The sequence below is a fragment of the Salvelinus fontinalis genome, chromosome 25 (assembly GCF_029448725.1).
Source record: "Salvelinus fontinalis isolate EN_2023a chromosome 25, ASM2944872v1, whole genome shotgun sequence".
Classification (NCBI taxonomy): domain Eukaryota; kingdom Metazoa; phylum Chordata; class Actinopteri; order Salmoniformes; family Salmonidae; genus Salvelinus; species Salvelinus fontinalis.
Genome location: NC_074689.1, coordinates 15,352,833 through 15,373,044, shown reverse-complemented (window position 1 = coordinate 15,373,044; position 20,212 = coordinate 15,352,833). Strand labels below are relative to the sequence as shown.

General features: G+C 46.6%; 1 protein-coding gene across 5 annotated transcripts in view; it reads right to left on the bottom strand.

Moving 5' to 3' along the window:
* Positions 1 to 20,212, bottom strand: part of pde1ca (phosphodiesterase 1C, calmodulin-dependent a) — a 188,855-nt gene that overhangs the window by 160,044 nt on the left and 8,599 nt on the right. For all 5 annotated transcript variants that reach the window (XM_055881376.1, XM_055881372.1, XM_055881374.1 and 2 more), the window contains exons 2-3: positions 15,206 to 15,256; positions 14,251 to 14,416 (exon numbers count right to left, since the gene is read on the bottom strand). In XM_055881376.1, the coding sequence (XP_055737351.1) occupies positions 14,251 to 14,416; positions 15,206 to 15,256 (217 nt within the window). The remainder of the gene's footprint in view (positions 1 to 14,250; positions 14,417 to 15,205; positions 15,257 to 20,212) is intronic.

Below are 20,212 nucleotides of genomic sequence, written 5' to 3'. Positions count from 1 at the left end.
TCCCCACTGAGGTGACATTTCTACTGTGTGTGTATTGGTGTGTGTGTGGACATGCTTGCGTGCATGAGCGAGGGTGTGTATTTGTGCATGTGTGTTCATGAGACCAGATCTACAGTATTCATATAACTACTAATCACGCTAACAGTAATGCAATTCCGAAAGTTAGGCCAAAAATACATTTCAGTCTTGAATATAGATAAAGTTTGAACAATTAAATAATAAACCTGGTTCAGCCCTATCCTAAACTCTTAGAAAAAAAGGTGCTATCTAGAACCGAAAAGGGTTCTTCGGCTGTCCCCATAGGAGAATAATGGTCTGAGGCTGCTGGTTTCATGGTTTCATAGTTCAGGCTTGGCCCCTTAGTTCCATTGAAGGGAAATCTTAACGCTATAGCATACAAAGACATTCTAGACGATTCTGTGCTTCCAAGTTTGTGGCAACAGTTTGGGGAAGGCCCTTTCCTGTTTTAGCATGACAATGCCTCCGTGCACAAAGCGAGGTCCATACAGAAATAGTTTGTCGAGATCGGTGTGGAAGAACTTGACTGGCTTGCACAGAGCCCTGACCTCAACCCCATCGAACACCTGTGGGATGAATTGGAACACCGACTGACCGACCTCACTAATGCTCTTGTGGCTGAATGGAAGCACGTCCCCACAGCAATGTTCCAACATCTAGTGGAAAGCCTTCCCAGAAGTGTTATAGCAGCGAAATGGGGGACCAACTTCATATTAATGCCCATGATTTTGGAAAGAGATGTTTGACGAGCAGGTGTCCACACACTTTTGGTCATGTAGTTATGTCAGGCTTGGATTCGCCTTGCCAAAAGGTTTTTCTCCAGGTGCATAAACAATGAAGATATTTATGCGATTTCGATGAGAACATATGGCCAAATGCTCAACACAGGCTTGATGAAAACTAGTGCATGCTAATAATTGTGTTTCTTTCTTTCATTTATTTAATTTGATTACATTGTGAAAGAAGACCTTTGATCACACATGGGATAGAAATTATCGATTCTAAATTTTATTCAGTCATTTATAATAGGTGAAAGTGTATTGTCAAATGTGAAAACAGTGTAATGCACTGCAATTTACAATACTGTAGCATACTACATTCAAAGGGCAATTTTGAAACATGTATTTTACATTTTTTGCTTTTGGATTAACTGGTCTCTCTCTCGCTCTCTCTCACTCACGCTCTCACGCTCTCTCGCTCTCTCGCTCTCTCGCGCTCTCTCTCACGCGCTCTCTCTCGCTCTCTCTTGCTCTCTCCCTTTCTCTCTTTCTCTCTCTCTGTGATGTGAGGTATTAAGGTAACCACAGCTCCTATGTAATTTTAGTCATTTTAGTCATTTAGCAGATGCTCTTATCCAGTGACTTGCAGTAGTGAGTGCATACATTTTATGCACCCACACGCACACACACACACACCCTCCTTACCTACTAACATGCCTCGGTGCCCCCTCCCCAACCCCAGTCAGAGGCGGCACCACAGCAACACTGTCCCGCGCGTGCCATCACGACCATCACCTGCCGACAATAAAGCCTTAATGGAACATTAGGGAATTCAACGGAGCGCTGTTTACGAGGATATTTATAGGAGGCCAGTGCGCTGCATTGACGTCAGACTGTCATGCCATATGGAGGAGGCAGGCGGAAGGCTGAGGCCGCTGTCTGCACTCTTTATAGGTTCAGTTAGTCAGATTGATGAGCAGCTGAGGCCAGGAGGCTGTCAGGAGGAAACATATTTCCTGTATTACCTTCCTAACCGTCTGTCTGTATGGTGGACTGGATGTGACAGGGGGGAGTGTGTGTGTGGGGTAGTGGTGGTTGGAAGCGTGTGTGTGTGTGTGTGTGTGTGTGTGTGTGTGTGTGTGTGTGTGTGTGTGTGTGTGTGTGTGTGTGTGTGTGTGTGTGTGTGTGTGTGTGTGTGTGTGTGTGTGTGTGTGTGTGTGTGTGTGTGTGTGTGTGTGTGTGTGTGTGTGTGTGTGTGTGTGTGTGTGCGTGCGTGCTAGTGCTTGTATGTCGGTCACAAAAAATGAAAGCAGTTTGACACCTACTAATTTCTCTGTCTTTTCATGCAGAAAACACCCATCTCTCATGGACATATAATCAGCCAGAGTTTTATTCAATAGTCACTCAGTGATCAAAATCTTTCTGAACTCTGACATGTTCTTCTCCCTGACTAAAGCCAGTCATTTCATCCCTCCCTCTCCCCCAGAAAGATAACTCCCCCCTCCCTTCATCCATCCCTATCCCTACTTAGGTGTGAAATGACGTGAATATTATACAAGCCAGCCATTTAATTTGTTATTGCCTTACCACTCTGTCTAAAAGCTTCGTGATATAGTAAGTGTTATGGATTATGACGTGCAAACGACTTGCAGAACGTCCATGCAGTAAAAGACAGGTCTGGTATTAGGGACTGTAATGGAACCAAAGTGGACTCCCATTCTGCTACCGTAGCACAACTTAGTCTTAGGGACCTACTTTATGTGTCCCAAATGGTACCATTTACCCTACATAGTGCACTACTCATGAATAGAGCCCTGTGAGCCTTACACTACAGAGTGAGTAGGTCAGTGCACAGAGTACCGCACTACATAGGGAATAGCGTGACATTTTGGGATACAGTTATAGTGAACTATTTGTGCAGCCTGCAGGGCTCTTGATGAAAACCCAGTGTTTCTGTCCTCGTACTGTGGTGAGCAGCCTAGCTGGATACCCAGATTGTGTTTTGAAATTGGTCATAGAATAAAAAATCAGAAAATATGTCCCTTTTATGTGGACATTAATTCTCCAGCTGTTTTGCGGCGCTGAGGTGCTGCTGAGTGTTCAGCACCGATCACGGACACACGGATTAACAACTTTGAGTCAAACCCTAGCCATCCTAGCCATCCTAACCATTTGAGTGTGGAGACACTACACTGTATTTGCATTTCCATATGTTACACTGAAGTGTAACGGTCCTGACCTGTTTTATGTTGTTTTTGTATGTGTTTAGGTCAGGGCATGTGTTTTGGGTGGGCAGTCTATGTTATCTGTTTCTATGTTGGTTTTGGTTGCCTGGTATGGCTCTTAATTAGAGGCAGGTGTTTTGCGTTCTCCTCTAATTAAGAGTCATATTTAGGTAGGGTGTTCTCACTGTTTGTTTGTGGGTGATTGTCTCCTGTGTCTGTGTCGATGTTACACCATACGGGATTGTTTCGGTTTGTTCGTGCGTTTTTTGTAGTAAGTACTTGTTCGTTCCTCTGCGTGTGTTATGTCAGTTCGTCGTACTAAGTCTGTCTAGTTTCGTTTTGTTATTTTGTTAGTTTATTCAAGTATAGTTTGTTTCGTTTTGTCTTATAAATAAAACTCATCATGTTTTCACAACCCGCTGTGCCTTGGCTCGATCACTACACCTCCTCTTCTTATGAAGAGAGAGAGGAACGCCGTTACAGAATCACCCACCATTCCAGAGCCAAGCAGCGGAGTAATTGGAGTAAGGGACAGGAAAAGAAGGAGCAATGGACATGGGACGATATATTGGACGGAAAGGGTTGCTACACATGGGAGGAGATCCTGGCTGGTAGGGATCGCCTCCCATGGGAACAGCTGGAGGCACTGAGGAGAGCAGAGGCTACCGGAGAGAGGAACCGGAGCTATGAGGGAACACGTCTGGCACGGAAGCCCAAAAAGCCCGTAAGTAACACCCAAAAATTTCTTGGGGGGGGGCTAAGAGGTAGTGGGCCAAGGGCAGGTAGGAGACCTGTGCCCACTTCCCAGGCTTACCGTGGAGAGCGGGAGTACGGGCAGGCGCCGTGTTACGCAGTAGAGCGCACGGTGTCTCCTGTACGAGTGCATAGCCCAGTGCGGGTTATTCCACCTCCCCGCACTGGTAGGGCTAGATTGGGTATTGAGCCAGGTGTCATGAGGCCGGCTCAACGCGTCTGGTCTCCAGTGCGTCTCCTCGGGCCGGCATACATGGCACCGGCCTTACGCATGGTTTCCCCGGTTCGCCTACATAGGCCGGTGCGGGTTATTCCACCTCCCCGCACTGGTCGGGCGACCGGGAGCATTCAACCAGGTAAGGTTGGGCAGGCTCAATGCTCAAGAGTGCCAGTACGCCTCCACGGTCCGGTATTTCCGGCGCCACCTCCCCGCCCCAGCCTAGTACCTACAGTGCCTACACTACGCACTAGGCTACCAGTGCGTCTCCTGAGCCCAGTTCCTCCTCCACGCACTCTCTCTGTAGTGCGTGTATCCAGTTCGGTGCCTCCAGTTCCGGCACCACGCACAAAGCCTCCTGTGCGTCTCCAGAGCCCTGAACACACTGTATCTTCTCCCCCTACTAATCCTGATGTGCTTGTCCTCAGCCCGGTGTCACCAGTGCCGGTACCTCGCATCAGGTATAGAGTGGGCTTTGAGAATACGGTGTGCCCTGTCCCTGCTCCCCGCACTAGTAGGAAGGTGCTTATCCTTAGCCCGGTGCCTCCAGTTCCGGCACCACGCACCAGGTCTACAGTGCGCCGTATCCGGCCAGAGCCATCCGTCTCCCCAGCGCCATCTGAGCCATCCGTCTCCCCAGCGCCATCTGAGCCATCCGTCTCCCCAGCGCCATCTGAGCCATCCGTCTCCCCAGCGCCGTCTGAGCCATCCGTCTGCCATGAGCCTGCAAAGCCGCCCGTCTGCCATGAGCCTGCAAAGCCGCCCGTCTGCCATGAGCCTACAGAGCCGTCCGCCAGACAGGAGCCGCTAGAGCCGCCCGCCAGACAGGAGCCGCTAGAGCCGCCCGCCAGACAGGATCTGCCAGAGCCGCCAACCAGACAGGATCTGCCAGAGCCGGCAACCAGACAGGATCTGCCAGAGCCGCCAACCAGACAGGATCTGCCAGAGCCGCCAGCGAGCCATGAGCAGCCAGAGCCGTCAGAGAGCCATGAGCGTCGAGAGCCGTCAGCCCGCCATGAGCGTTGAGAGCCGTCAGCCCGCCATGAGCGTCGAGAGCCGTCAGCCCGCCATGAGCGTCGAGAGCCGTCAGCCCGCCATGAGCGTCGAGAGCCGTCAGCCCGCCATGAGCGTCGAGAGCCGTCAGCCCGCCATGAGCGTCGAGAGCCGTCAGCCCGCCATGAGCGTCGAGAGCCGTCAGCCTGCATAGACCTGCCAGAGTCCCTCAGCCAGGATCTGCCAGAGTATATCAGCCGGGACCTGCCCCTTGTCCCGGTGTTGCCCCTTGTCCCGGTGCTGCCCCTTGTCCCGGTGCTGCCCCTTGTCCCGGTGCTGCCCCTTATCCCGGTGCTGGTCTTTATCCTGGTGCTGCCCCTTATCCTGGTGCTGCCCCTTGTCCCGGTGCTGCCCCTTGTCCCGGTGCTGCCCCTTGTCCCGGTGCTGCCCCTTGTCCCGGTGCTGCCCCTTGTCCCGGTACTGCCCCTTGTCCCGGTACTGCCCCTTGTCCCGGTGCTGCCCCTTGTCCCGGTGCTGCCCCTTCTCCTGGTGCTGGCCGTTTATTTAGGGGATGTGAGTTTTAGGGTGGTCATTGGGAGGGGAAGACAGAAACGGGGAGTGACTATGGTGGTGTGGGGACAGCGTCCAGAGCCGGAGCCACCACCGTGGTCAACTGCCCACCCAGACCCTCCCCTGGACTTTGTGCTGGTGCGCCCGGCGTTCGCACCTTGAGGGGGGGGTTCTGTAACGGTCCTGACCTGTTTTATGTTGTTTTTGTATGTGTTTAGGTCAGGGCATGTGTTTTGGGTGGGCAGTCTATGTTATCTGTTTCTATGTTGGTTTTGGTTGCCTGGTATGGCTCTTAATTAGAGGCAGGTGTTTTGCGTTCTCCTCTAATTAAGAGTCATATTTAGGTAGGGTGTTCTCACTGTTTGTTTGTGGGTGATTGTCTCCTGTGTCTGTGTCGATGTTACACCATACGGGATTGTTTCGGTTTGTTCGTGCGTTTTTTGTAGTAAGTACTTGTTCGTTCGCTCTGCGTGTGTTATGTCAGTTCGTCGTACTAAGTCTGTCTAGTTTCGTTTTGTTATTTTGTTAGTTTATTCAAGTATAGTTTGTTTCGTTTTGTCTTATAAATAAAACTCATCATGTTTTCACAACCCGCTGCGCCTTGGCTCGATCACTACACCTCCTCTTCTTATGAAGAGAGAGAGGAACGCCGTTACATGAAGCTTATACAGTGCCTTCGGAAAGTATTATTCTAAAATGGATTAAAAAATAATAATACGCAGCAATCTACACACAATACCCCATAATGACAAAGCCAAAACAGGTTTTTAGATTTTTTGCAAATGTATTAAAACTTAAAAACAGAAATAGCTTATTTACATAAGTAGTCAGACCCTTTGCTATGATACTCAAAATTGAGCTCAGGTGCATCCTGTTTCCATTGATTGTCCTTGAGATGTTTCTAAAACTTGATTGGTAAATTGTATTGATTGGACACGACTTGGAAAGGCACTCACCTGTCTATATAAGGTCCAACAGTTGACAGTGCATGTCAGAGCAAAAACCAAGTCACGAGGTCAAGGAATTGTCCGTAGAGCTCTGAGACAGGATTGTTTCGAGGCACAGATCTGGGAAAGGGTACCAAAACAATTCTGCAGCATTGAAGGTTCCCAAGAACACAGTGGCCTCCATCATTCTTAAATTGAAGAAGTTTGGAACCACTAAGACTCTTCCTAGAGATGGCCGCCCGGCCAAACTGAGTCATCGGGGGAGAAGGGCCTTGGTCAGGGTGTTGACCAAGAGCCCGATGGTCACTCTGATAGGTTCCTCTGTGGAGATGGGAGAACCTTTCAGAAGGACAACCATGTCTGCATCACTCCACCAATCAGGCCTTTATGGTAGAGTGGCCAGACGGAAGCCACTCCTCAGTTAAAGGCACATGACAGCCCGCTTGGAGTTTGCCAAAAGGCACCTAAAGACTCTGATACCATGAGAAACAAGATTCTCTGGTCTGATGAAACCAAGATCAAACTCCTTGGCTTGAATGCCAAGCATCACATCTGGAGGAAACCGAGCACCATCCCTACGGTGAAGCATGGTGGTGGCAGAATCATGCTGTGGGGATGTTTTTCAGTGGCATGGACTGGGAGACTAGTCAGGATCAAGGGAAAGATGAACGGAGCAAAGTACAGAGAAATCCTTGATGAAAACCTTCTCCAGAGCTCTCAGGAAGGTTCACCTTCCAACAGGACAACGACTCTAAGTACACAGCCAAGGCAACGCAGGAGTGGCTTCGGGAGAAGTCTCTGAATGTCATTGAGTGGCCCAGCCAGAGCTCGGACTTAAACCTGATCGAACATCTCTGGAGAGACCTGAAAATGGCTGTGCATCATTGCTCCCCATCCAACCTGACAGAGCTCGATCATATCGTCTGAGATCCCCAAAGATTGGAAAGCTTTGGAAAGCCCTCTTCAAAGGGGGAGCCACTCTAGACCAAACTGTTATAGACCTATATCCATCCTGCCCTGCCTTTCTAAAGTCTTCGAACGCCAAGTTAACAAACAGATCACCGACGATTTCGAATTCCACCTTACCTTCTCCGCTATGCAATCTGGTTTCCGAGCTGGTCATGGGTGCACCTCAGCCACACTCAAGGTCCTAAACGATATCAAAACCGCCATCGATAGCAGACAGTACTGTGCAGCAGTCTTTATCGACCTGGCCAAGGCTTTCGACTCTGTCAATCACCGCATTCTTATCGGCAGACTCAACAGCCTTGGTTTCTCAAATGACTGCCTCACCTGGTTCACCAACTACTTCTCAGATAGAGTTCAGTGTGTCAAATCGGAGGGCCTGTTGTCCGGACCTCTGGCAGTCTCTATGGGGGTGCCACAGGGTTCAATTCTCGGGCCGACTCTTTTCTCTGTATACATCAATGATGTCACTCTTGCTGCTGGGGATTCTCTGATCCACCTCTACGCAGACGACACCATTCTGTATACTTCTGGCCCTTCTTTGGACACTGTGTTAACAAACCTCTAAACGAGCTTCAATGCTATACAACACTCCTTCCGTGGCCTCCAACTACTCTTAAATGCTAGTACAACTAAATGCATGCTTTTCAACCGATCGCTGCCCGCACCCGCCAGCCTGACTAGCATCACTACTCTGGACGGTTCTGAGTTAGAATATGTGGACAACTACAAATACCTAGGTGTCTGGTTAGACTGTATACTCTCCTTCCAGACTCACATTAAGCATCTCCAATCCAAAATTAAATCTAGTATCGGCATCCTATTACACAACAAAGCCTCCTTCACTCATGCTGCAAACCCTCGTTAAACTGACTATCCTACCGATCCTTGACTTTGGCGATGTTATTTACACAACAGCCTCCAAAACTCTACTCAGCAAATGAGATGTAGTCTATCACAGTGCCATCCGTTTTGTCACCAAAGCCCCATATACTACCGTGACCTGTATGCTCTCGTTGGCTGGCCCTTGCTTCATATTCGTCGCCAAACCCACTGGCTCCAGATCATCTATAAGACTTTTCTAGGTAAAGCCCCGCCTTATCTCAGCTCACTGGTCACCATAGAAACACCCACCTGTTGCACGCGCTCCAGCAGGTATGTCTCACTGGTCATTCCTAAAGCCAACTCCTCCTTTGGCCGCCTTTCCTTCCAGTTCTCTGCCAATGACTGGAACGAATTGCAAAAATCACTGAAGCTGGAGCCTTATATCCCCCTTAATAACTTTAAGCATCAGCTGTCAGAGCAGCGTACCGATCACTGCCCCTGTACACAGCCCATCTGTAAATAGCCCACCCAAACTACCTCATCCCCATATTGTTATTTATTTTTGCTCTTTGCACCCCAGTATCTCAACTTGAACAACATCATCTGCACATCTTTCACTCCAGTGTTAATGCTAAATTGTAATCATTTTGCCACTATGGCCTATTTATTGCCTTACCCCCCTAATCTTACTACATTTGCACACACTGTATATAGATTTTTCTACTGTGTTATTGACTGTACGTTTGTTTATCCCATGTGTAACTCTGTGTTGTTTTTGTCGCACTGCTTTGCTTTATCTAGGCCAGGTCGCAATTGTAAATGGGAACTTGTTCTCAACTGGCCTACCTGGTTAAATAAAGGTGAAATAAATAAATTAAACAAATGAAATGTGCAGAGAAGAATGGGAGAAACTCCCCAAATACAGGTGTGCCAAGCTTGTAGCGTCATAACCAAGAAGACTTGAGGCTGTAATCGCTGCCAAAGGTGCTTCAACAAAGTAATGAGTAAAGGGTCGGAATACTATGCAAATGCAATATTTTATTTTTAATACATTTGCAAAAATGTCTATAAATCTGTTTAGCTTTGTAATTATGGGGTATTGTGTGTAGATTGAAGAGGAAAAAAACAATTGAATCAATTTTAGAAAAAGGCTGTAACGTAGCAAAATGTGGAAAAAGTCAAGGGGTCTGAATACTTTCCAAAGGCACTGTATCTTATTTGGAATGAGTTTAATATGCAGATACATTACATGTATACATTTCAATGCAAATATCAACCTTAACGAAGTCTCAAGCATACGTGCATGGACACACACACACTCCTGCCACGTGTCAAACAAGATCTTCCAATCAACCAGTTGCCAGTAAAAACATATTTTTTTATGTGAAAGGCCACGTCAAAATTTTTGAAGTTAGCCTTTCCTCTGTGGCAGGAATAGAGTGTACCTGACACTGCTGTCATAGTGACACTAGGACCTTTAAACTCCCAATTATCATCTTGGCTACGCACTCACTCACACACACACACACACACACACACGCACACACACACACACACACACTCACACACACACACACACACACACACACACACACACACACACACACAGTCTTCATTTGAACCTTAGACGCCATGCTCCACTGACTGAAGAACAGGTTGTGCAAATCTTTGGAATAATCAATTTTATTTGACATTCAGAAACAATGAGTCTCTTCGCAAATGGAACCCTATTCCATATATAGTGTATTACTTTAAACCAGGACCAATAGGGCTCAGTGATAGTGTGTTGGTTGCCTTAGGAAATATCTCCCATTTTCTGTTGATGGCTCCATTCCTGATTCTGCTGAATGGCTTTTTGACGGCGGAACAGATCTACCTGGCTATCCTAAAGTGACACGACACACACTTACACTGGGTAGAAATAAAGCACTCTTCTCACATGTTGTTCCATAATCATAACTATCCCCTTCTGGACCATACAACCATATTGTGTAAGGATAGTACTGATTAGCAACATATGTAGAGCAAGGTTAGGCCTATTTCAATGACTGTCACCAGGAGATTATGTTACAGAACGACAAAATATGTACTTTACTGTAAATATTCACTGGGAACTTTTTTCCCTACCAGTACACCAACCCTATCACCAGAGGCACATAACAGATTACACCAAAGTTTAGGAAAACATCGATATGGCAGATCAATGATCCTCAATCAGCCGGCTGTATATCTACTGTACAAACACACCTGCTAAAGCCCCATGTTAGCCCCACACCTTTACCTTTAGCTCACTCTGTTACCGAGTAACGTATATGATATGTTTCACTAAACAGAATACAGCATATACTTGCATATAAACTCATGCCTTTTTTAGGACCCTGTCTTTCAAAGATAATTTGCAAAAAATCCAAATAGCTTCATAGATCTTCATTGTAAAGGGTTTAAACACTATTTCCCATGCTTGTTCAATGAACCATAAACAATTAATGAACATGCACCTGTGGAACGGTCGTTAAGACACTAACAGCTTACAGACGGTAGGCAATTAAGGTCACAGTTAAGAAAACTTAGGACACTAAAGAGGCCTTTCTACTGACTGAAAAACACCAAAATAAAGATGCCCAGGGTCCCTGCTCATCTGCGTGAACGTGCCTTAGGCATGCTGCAAGGAGGCATGAGGACTGCAGAGGTGGCCAGGGCAAAAAATTGCAATGTCCATACTGTGAGACGCCTAAGACAGCGCTACAGTGGCAGTCCTCACAGTGGCAGACCACGTGTAACAACACCTGCACAGGATCGGTACAGCCGAACATCACACCTGCGGGACAGGTACTGGATGGCAACAACAACTGCCCGAGTTACACCAGGAACACACAATCCCTCCATCAGTGCTCAGACTGCCTGCAATAGGCTGAAAGAGGCTGGACTGAGGGCTTGTAGGCCTGTTGTAAGGCAGGTCCTCACCAGACATCACCGGCAACAACGTCGCCTATGGGCACAAACCCACCGTCGCTGGACCAGACAGGACTGGCAAAAAGTGCTCTTCACTGATGAGTCGCGGTTTTGTCTCACCAGGGGTGATGGTCGGATTTGCGTTTATCGTCGAAGGAATGAGCATTACACCGAGGCCTGTAGTCTGGAGCAGGATCGATTTGGAGGTGGAGGGTCCATCATGGTCTGGGGCGGTGTGTCACAGGATCATCGGACTGAGCTTGTTGTCATTGCAGGCAATGTCAACGCTGTGTATTACAGGGAAGACATCCTCCTCCCTCATGTGGTACCCTTCCTGCAGGCTCATCCTGACATGACCCTCCAGCATGACAATGCCACCAGCCATACTGCTGTTCTGTGCGTGATTTCCTGCAAAACAGGAATGTCAGTGTTCTGCCATGGCCAACGAAGAGCCTGAATCTCAATCCCATTGAGCACGTCTGGGACCTGTTGGATTGGAGGGTGAGGGCTAGGACCATTCCCCCCAGAAATGTCAAGGAACTTGCAGGTGCCTTGGTGGAAGAGTGGGGTAACATCTCACAGCAAGAACTGGCAAATCTGGTGCAGTCCATGAGGAGGAGATGCACTGCAGTACTTAAAGCAGCTGTTGGCCACACCAGATACTGACTGTTACTTTTGATTTTGACCCCCCCTTTGTTCAGGGACACATTATTCAATTTCTGTTAGTCACATGTCTGTGGAACTTGTTCAGTTTATGTCTCAGTTGTTGAATCTTGTTATGTTCATACAAAAATGTATACATGTTAAGTTTGCTGAAAATAAACACAGTTGACAGTGAGAGGACGTTTCTTTTTTTGCTGAGTTTAGGACGGTGGTTGGATTCTAAGACAGGGGTTCTACATTTTTTGGCGGCTCGGGGACCCGTTTTGTGATAGAAAATTCATCATAACTCATAACACTAGTGAGAAAAAAGTAGCACACAAAGAGTTTTGCTATTACTTCAACAGTGCATGGCTGTACGAAACAAGTCTCGGGCCCTGGGAAGGCCCACCTCTTGGCATCAGAGAGAAAATTTGTTTACATCCCTGTTAGTGAGCATTTCTCCTTTGACAAGATAATCCATCCTCAGGTGCCACAGGTGTCTGAGGTTTTGAGGGAGCGTGTAATCATTTTTTACTTATTTAACCAGGCAAGTCAGTTAAGATCAAATTATTATTTACAATGACGGCTTAGGAACAGTGGGTTAACTGCTTTGTTCAGGGGCAGAACAACAGATTTTTACCTTGACAGCTCAGAGATTTGATCTTGCAACCTTTCGGTTCCTGGCCCAACACGCTAACCACTAGGCTACCTGCCGCCCCAGGTACTAATTGGCCTGCTGACTGAAGGAATGTCCACCAGAGCTATTGCCAGATAATTTAATGTTAATTTCTCTACCATAAGCCGCCTCCAAAGTTGTTTTAGAGAATTTGGCAGTACGTCCGACCGGCCCCATAACCGCAGACCATGTGTAACCACGCCAGCACAGGACCTCCTTATCCGTCTTCTTCACCTGCGGGATTGTCTGACACACCAACCCGGATAGCTGATGAAACTGTGGGTTTGCACAACCTAAGAATTTCTGCACAAACTGTCAGAAACCGTCTCAGGGAAGCTCATCTGCGTGCTCATCGTCCTCACCAGGGTCTCGACCTGACTGCAATTCGGCGTCGTCACTGATATCAGTGGGCAAATGCCCACCTTCAATGGCAACTGGCACGCTGGTGAAGTGTGCTCTTCACGGATTAAACCCGGTTTCAACTGTACCAGACAGTATGTCTTCATGTGGGCGAGCGGTTTGCTGATGTCAACGTTATGAAATGAGTGCCCCATGGTGGCGGTGGGGTTATGGTATGGGCTGGAATAAGCTACGGACAACGAACACAATTGCATTTTACCTATGGCAATGTGAATGCACAGAGATATCCTGAGGCCCATTGTCATGGCATTCATCCGCCACAATCACCTCATGTTTCAGCATGATAATGCACAGCCCCATGTCGCAAGGATCTGTACATAATTCCTGGAAGCTGAAAATGTCCCAGTTCTTCCATGGCCTGCATACTCGCCAGACATATCACACATTGAGCATGTTTGGGATGCTCTGGATCAACGTGTACGACAGCGTGTTCCAGTTCCCGCCAATATCTAGCAACTTCGCACAGCTATTGAAGAGGAGTGGGACAACATTCCACAGGCAACAATCAACAGCCTGATCGACTCTATGCGAAGGAGATGTGTTGCACTGCATGAGGCAAATGGTGGTCACACCAGATGGTTTCCTGAACCACGCCCCTACCTTTTTTTAAATGTATCTGTGACCAATAGATGCAAATCTGCCTTTCCAGTCATGTGAAATCAATAGATTAGGGCGTAATGAATTAATTTCAATTGAGTGATTTCCTGAAATGAACTGCAACTCAGTAAAACCTTTGAAATTGTTGCGTGTTGTGTTTTATATTTTGGTTCACTGTAATTTTCTGCAATTGTACATATTTTGGCAAGGTTGCAGAGAGATGTTTTGTTGTTGCAGCTTTATATATATTATACACATTTTGCCATGAGGCAGAGGAAAAAAATTTTAAAAGCTTAAATTACAGTGCCTCCACGACCCCATTTTAAGAACCTCTGTTCGAAGAGAGCACACACCAGAACAAAGTGTGTGTGTGTGTGTTTCAAATCAAATCAAAGTGAACTGGTTGCGTACCCATTGTAGCAGATGTTATTGCAGAACACAAAAAATGCTTGTGTTACTCGCTCCTAACGATGCAGTACAAATGTGTGTGTGGTGTGTGTGGTGTTTGTGGTGTGTGTGTGTGTGTGTGGGTATGTGCACGCACATGCATGTGTGTGTATGTTCTGTGTATGTACTGTGTGTGTGTGTGTGTGTGTGTGTGTGTGTGTGTGTGTGTGTGTGTGTGTGTGTGTGTGTGTGTGTGTGTGTGTGTGTGTGTGTGTGTGTGTGTGTGTGTGTGTGTGTGTGTGTGTGTGTGTGTGTGTGTGTACGAGGCCACACAACTCCAGACCTGATGGCAGTCTTCTCCATGGCATCTGGCCCGTCCACGACTGGCAGGTCGTCAGCCAGAATCTCCTCTGGACTGCGGGGATCGATAAGAATCCCTCTCTTATCCTTATCCTTGATCCCGATCCCTGCAGTGATGGCGTTCCACAAGGCATTCTGGGACTTGGAGCCTGGACAGGAAGGTCAAGGGACAGAGTTCAGGGTTCATATAATGGGTAGGGCATGGAATTTTACCCTGATCACATTTTGACCTAACCAGGAAAAACTCTGGGCATTACAAATGGAGAAGAATACTTGGATCTGAGAAATGTAATGCAATGAGTAAAGACCATAATGTTCCAGATGGTGAGACGCAGCTCAGTGTGTTTTATTGTGCTAGACTATAGATGTAACACGCCAGTCAGTCAGTCAGGCTAAGCAGGGAGGCGGTGAGGGTTCGTAACAACTCCATGACGAAACACTGCTGCGGCTGTGGGTGTCTGTCGCCCTCTGTTGATAGGTCTCTAGAATGCACTCAGATTCCACTTGGAACAGGAGGAGTGCGTAACACTCTGTCACGCGTCTGTGGTGTATAAACACATGGTGTGATGCTGCCATCTAGCCTATGTATGGATTTATCAAAAGGCAAAGGTGTCAAAGTTGTTGATGAGCATTGCAACAAAGCTATTCAATTAAACAGCTATTGACTCTGAAGAAAATTATATTTGTCATATGCCAGATGTGTTTAAAAAGTTTTGAAGTAGCTGGTTCCACCCGATGAGCATGTGTTCTCATAGTGTGTGTGTGTTTGTGTGTGTGTTTGTGTGTGTGTGTGTGTGTGTGTGTGTGTGTGTGTGTGTGTGTGTGTGTGTGTGTGTGTGTGTGTGTGTGTGTGTGTGTGTGTGTGTGTGTGTGTGTGTGTGTGTGTGTGTGTGTGTGTGTGTTTGTGTGTGTGTGTTTTTTGGACTGTGTTGACTCACGTGCAAAGCGATTCAGTGGTGGAGGGTTAGTCTCCCCAGCCTTGTTGGCAACTGTGAAAACAGAGACCGAGATAATGAATTAACAAAAGAGGGAAGAAGAGGGGGAGGAGAGGATCTGAGCAGAGGAGAGGTCGGAGAAGGCGGTTTTAATGAGTGTAGAAATTAATGCATTCTATTCATCTTATTTTATTTGTTTACAAACATGCTTTTTCATGGGCATGACTGACTGACCAATTTCCTGTTGAAGTTCAGGACAAGCGGAAAACAATGTGTGAATTACTGAATAAATTATGAATACACATGAAATAATGAATGAACTAATCCATCAACGAGTTAGAAGATAAAAGATACCCCAAATTTTCCAAACGCACAACAAGCTTATTTCTCTAAAATGTTGGGCACAAATGTGTTTACATCTCTGTTAGTGAGCATTTCTCCTTTACCAGGATAATCCATCCACCTGACAGGTGTGGCATATCAAGAAGCTGATTAAACAGCATGATCATTACACAGGTGTACCTTGTGCTGGGGACAATAAAAGGCCACTCTAAAATGTGCAGCTTTGTCACACAACACAATGTCACAAATGTCTCAAGTTTTGTAGGAGCATGCAATTGGCATGCTGACTGCAGGAATGTGCACCAGAGCTGTTGCCAGAGAATTTAATGTTAATTTTTCTACCATAAGCCAATGTCGTTTTAGAGAATTTGGCAGTACGTCCAACCGGCCTCACAACCACAGACCACATGTATGGCGTTGTGTGGGCGAGCGGTTTTCTGATATCAACGCTGTGAACAGAGTGCCCCATGGTGGAGGTGCGGGTTATGGTATTGGGCTGCCATAAGCTATGGACAACGAACACAATTGCATTTAATGGATGGCAATGTGAATGCACAGAGATACCGTGATGAGATCCCGAGGTCCATTGTCGCGCCATTCATCCGCCGCCATCATCTCATGTTTCAGCATGATAATGCACAGCCCAATGTCGCAAGGATCTGTGCACAATTCCTGGAAGTTGAAAATGTCCCAGTTCTTCCATGGCCTGCATACTCACCAGACATGTCACCCATTGAGCATGTTTGGGATGCTCTGGATCGACGTGTACGACAGCGTGTTCCAGTTCCCGCCAACATCCAGCAACTTTGCACAGCCATTGAAATGGAGTGGGACAACATTCCACAGGCCACAATCAACATCCTGATTAACTCTATGTGAAGGAGATGTGTCCCGCTGCATAATGCAAATGGTGGTCACACCAGATACTGACTGGTTTTCTGATCCACGCCCCTACCTTTTCTTAAAGGTATCTGTGACCAACAGATGCATATCTGTATTCCCAGTCATATGAAATCCATAAAGTAGGACCTACTGAATTGATTTAAATTGACTGATTTCCTGTAACTCAGTAAAATCTTTTGAAATTGTTGCATGTTGCTTTTATATTTTTGTTCAGTATAGATTATATTTTTTCATTTACCTTCAGTTCTCAACTATTCTACTACTAGCTATGTGATTCCACAGAGTAGTCACCTTACTTTAGCACAATGAGTAGCAATTGTATTCTGCAAGATCAAATCAACACGTGCCATGTCACATACCAAAGGCTCATTGATGCACTGGAGACCTATCCACACACACACACACACTGCAGTTCTACCCCAGTTGCCAGGAGACATGTAGCTAGCTAGCTCACTTGACTATACACCTTCAACAGTTTAGTTCTTTAGTGAGCTAGCTCCTTTTCCAACCGACACATATCTGTCCCTTTATGGTAGCGAGAAACAAGCACAGAATGTCAACCAACATGACAGAGATGGTAAGCCGATTCTCCTGCTGAGGTCACAGATCTTCTAGTCATAAGTGGTGTTTACACAGTGTGGGAAATACTGTAAACTGAATTTTTATTACGTTAGTACATTACTTTAATGCACAACTATGTATTTGATGGTCTTGAAAGGTCTTCATTTGAAAGTCTAAATAGATGTTATTCCGTTGAGACTAATGGACTAACTGATGAGTTATAAAGACTATGCCATAAGGAATTTAGATTCACAACGTGTTGGCAACAGTATAAGCAAAAGCAATGAATATTTATGTTTATATTAAAATATGTTTTATGTAATGATATATTTGGCTGACCAATATCGATATCATCAAGAACAATTAATTACAAGGATTCACTGTTCAGTTAGGAATTTGTAGGACCAAAGCAGCATGCGCGGCCATTATTGTAAAGAAGAATGTGTACTTAATTGACCTGCCTGTCAAATAAAGGTACAATTAAATAAAACGACTGTCCTTCAAGAGCTTTTCAATTTTACAAAAAATTATATTGTCCTCATTCAGATAGTGCAGCCTATGTATTGGCAATGAAACAGACAGTAAGAGATGAGGAGGACGGGAATAAGACCGCTGATATAGAGAATCATTGCAGTGCTGGACTGTGCTGTGGTTAGGTCATTACATGGGATTACACCTATAATGGGCTACTCTGGGTTACCATGGCATTTTGCTCTACCTACCCCACTGATGACCACCACCTCAAAGACATCTACAGGTCAGAAAGAAGGGAAAGAGAGAGAGAGAGAGAAAGAGAGAGAGAGAGAGAGAGAGAGAGAGAGAGAGAGAGAGAGAGAGAGAGAGAGAGAGAGAGAAGAGAGAGAGAGAGAGAGAGAGAGAGAGAGAGAGAGAGAGAGAGAGCAGGTGAAAATGGAAAATGACAGAGAAAAGAGATAGAACAAAGAGAGAGAACAAGGAAAAAGGTGCAATAAAAAGCAAATAATCTGAAACAGACATTGAGAGTGACAGATTGGTAGAGGGGTGGATTGAAGGGGTCGAGTGAACAAACCAGTGAGCGGGTCTCAGGAGGAGCTGGGTAAGAGGAGATCCACAGGGGCCAGCAGGTAATTAGGAGAAATCAGAGGGTCTCCAGGAGAGGCTCCCCTTAGTAAGGAGGGTGAGAGAGGATGACTAGAGAGAGAGAAGGAGGGAGGGTGAGAGAGGATGACTAGAGAGAGAGAAGGAGGGAGGGTGAGAGAGGATGACTAGAGAGAGAGAAGGAGGGAGGGTGAGAGAGAGGAAGAATAGAAGGGGACGGAGGAGTGATTGATTAAGAGATAGAGGAAGAGAGATAATCTGCTGGAAGGAGCGAGGAAGGAGCGAGGGAAGAGAGAGGTAGGAGAGGGAGAGATAAAGAGAGAGAGCGAGGTAGAGAGACCGTGTGTGTTTGTTCACGTAATTTGTGTGGTCTCAGTCGCCACGACGATAGAAGAGTAGTCCCCGGGCAGGAACAGAGCAGGGGGAGTCATTACCACTAATGAAGTGGCCTCCTCCATCACTGTCGCCCAGACAATACATTGACTACATACACGTCAGACCCTCTCCTCCCTCACCCCTTATTATTTCCATCTTACCTCCCTCTCTCTCCCTCTTCCTTTCCCTCTGAACTCGCTCTCCTTCCTTCTTTCCCTCTTACCTCTCTCTCTCCCTCCTACCCCTCTCTCCCCCTCCTACCTGTCTTTCTCCCTCCTACCTGTCTCTCTTTTACCTCTCTCCCTATCCCTCCTCCGTCTCTCCCTCTTACTCATCTCTCTCCCACCTACCTCTCTCTGCATGTCTCCAAAGCGGTGCCCCAGGTAACCAAAGGTGATATCCCATAACCCCCCCCTGCTCCATGCCCCGACAAACCAGAGTCACAGAGATTACCAAACAGGTGTGTGTGTTAATGAGGTCTCCACAGACTACCCTTCCACTGATAGAGGAGGGGACAGGCTAATTTACCACAAACACACACACAAACCCACACATACACGCACTTGTGCACACACACACTTTCCCTCCTCTACCCTTCCATTCTCTCACATTATGCTTCTTGTGTGTTTTTTAAATTCTATGATCTATTATCATCTATATCATTGTTGATATCACTTCATTGTTGGAAAGAGCTTTCAAGATAAGAATTTCAATGTACTGTTTTACACCTGTTGTATCCTGTGTGCGTGGCAAATAAACTATGAAAGTTGAAACACATGCGCACACACGTGCACACACACACACATGTCCACACACACGTACACACACAAATACACACAAGCACGCACGCACACACACACACACACAGCAATGTCATATCCTCCCCCGTCCCTCGTCCCCCGTTCCCATAGTAACAGTAATCAGTCATCATCACACACGGCAAGCGTGGGCAGGTAATGTGTGTGCGACGTGGGCAGGTAATGTAAGTGTGAGGTAGGGAGAGGGAGACCCTTATCAGCAAGTCAAAGCGTGAGGGTGGTTATGCACCTTTCATTTACAGACCACATAGAAGCAGCTGGAACTCTGAGCTCCATCACATGTCTGTTTACTTACATGGGTCTTCATCATCAACTATATAGTCTATGCGATGGGGAAGTATTAAGCTACACCTGTTTACTGTACATTAACAGCAGATCGCAGCCGGTTGTAGACGGTTAGGTTAGCTGGTTGCATAGTGCTGTGGCTACCGCCGTCACAGATATGTACGTGCTTTAGCCAACTCCTTTGACATTGGTTGTCATACTTCACATGCATGTTCGGAGTGATGATTATGTGATTTCCTTTCCCAATTGGAGAGTCAAATATTTCAGAGGGACCCCTGTCAAATCTACTGTAAATAGTACCCTACCCCTTTCCTTCCCTTCTACTTTCCCTCCTCTATCTTTTAATTGTCTCTCATCTCTGAGCACTGAGGGAACAACAGAACAGAGGAGAGGAACGACGGAACATGGAGAGTAGAGGAACGAGAGAACATGGAGAGTAGAGGAACGACAGAACATGAGAGTAGAGGAACGACAGAACATGGAGAGGAGAGGAACGACAGAACATGGAGAGTAGAGGAACGACAGAACATGGAGAGTAGAGGAACGACAGAACATGGAGAGTAGAGGAACGACGGAACATGGAGAGGAGAGGAACGACAGAACATGAGAGTAGAGGAACGACAGAACATGGAGAGGAGAGGAACGACAG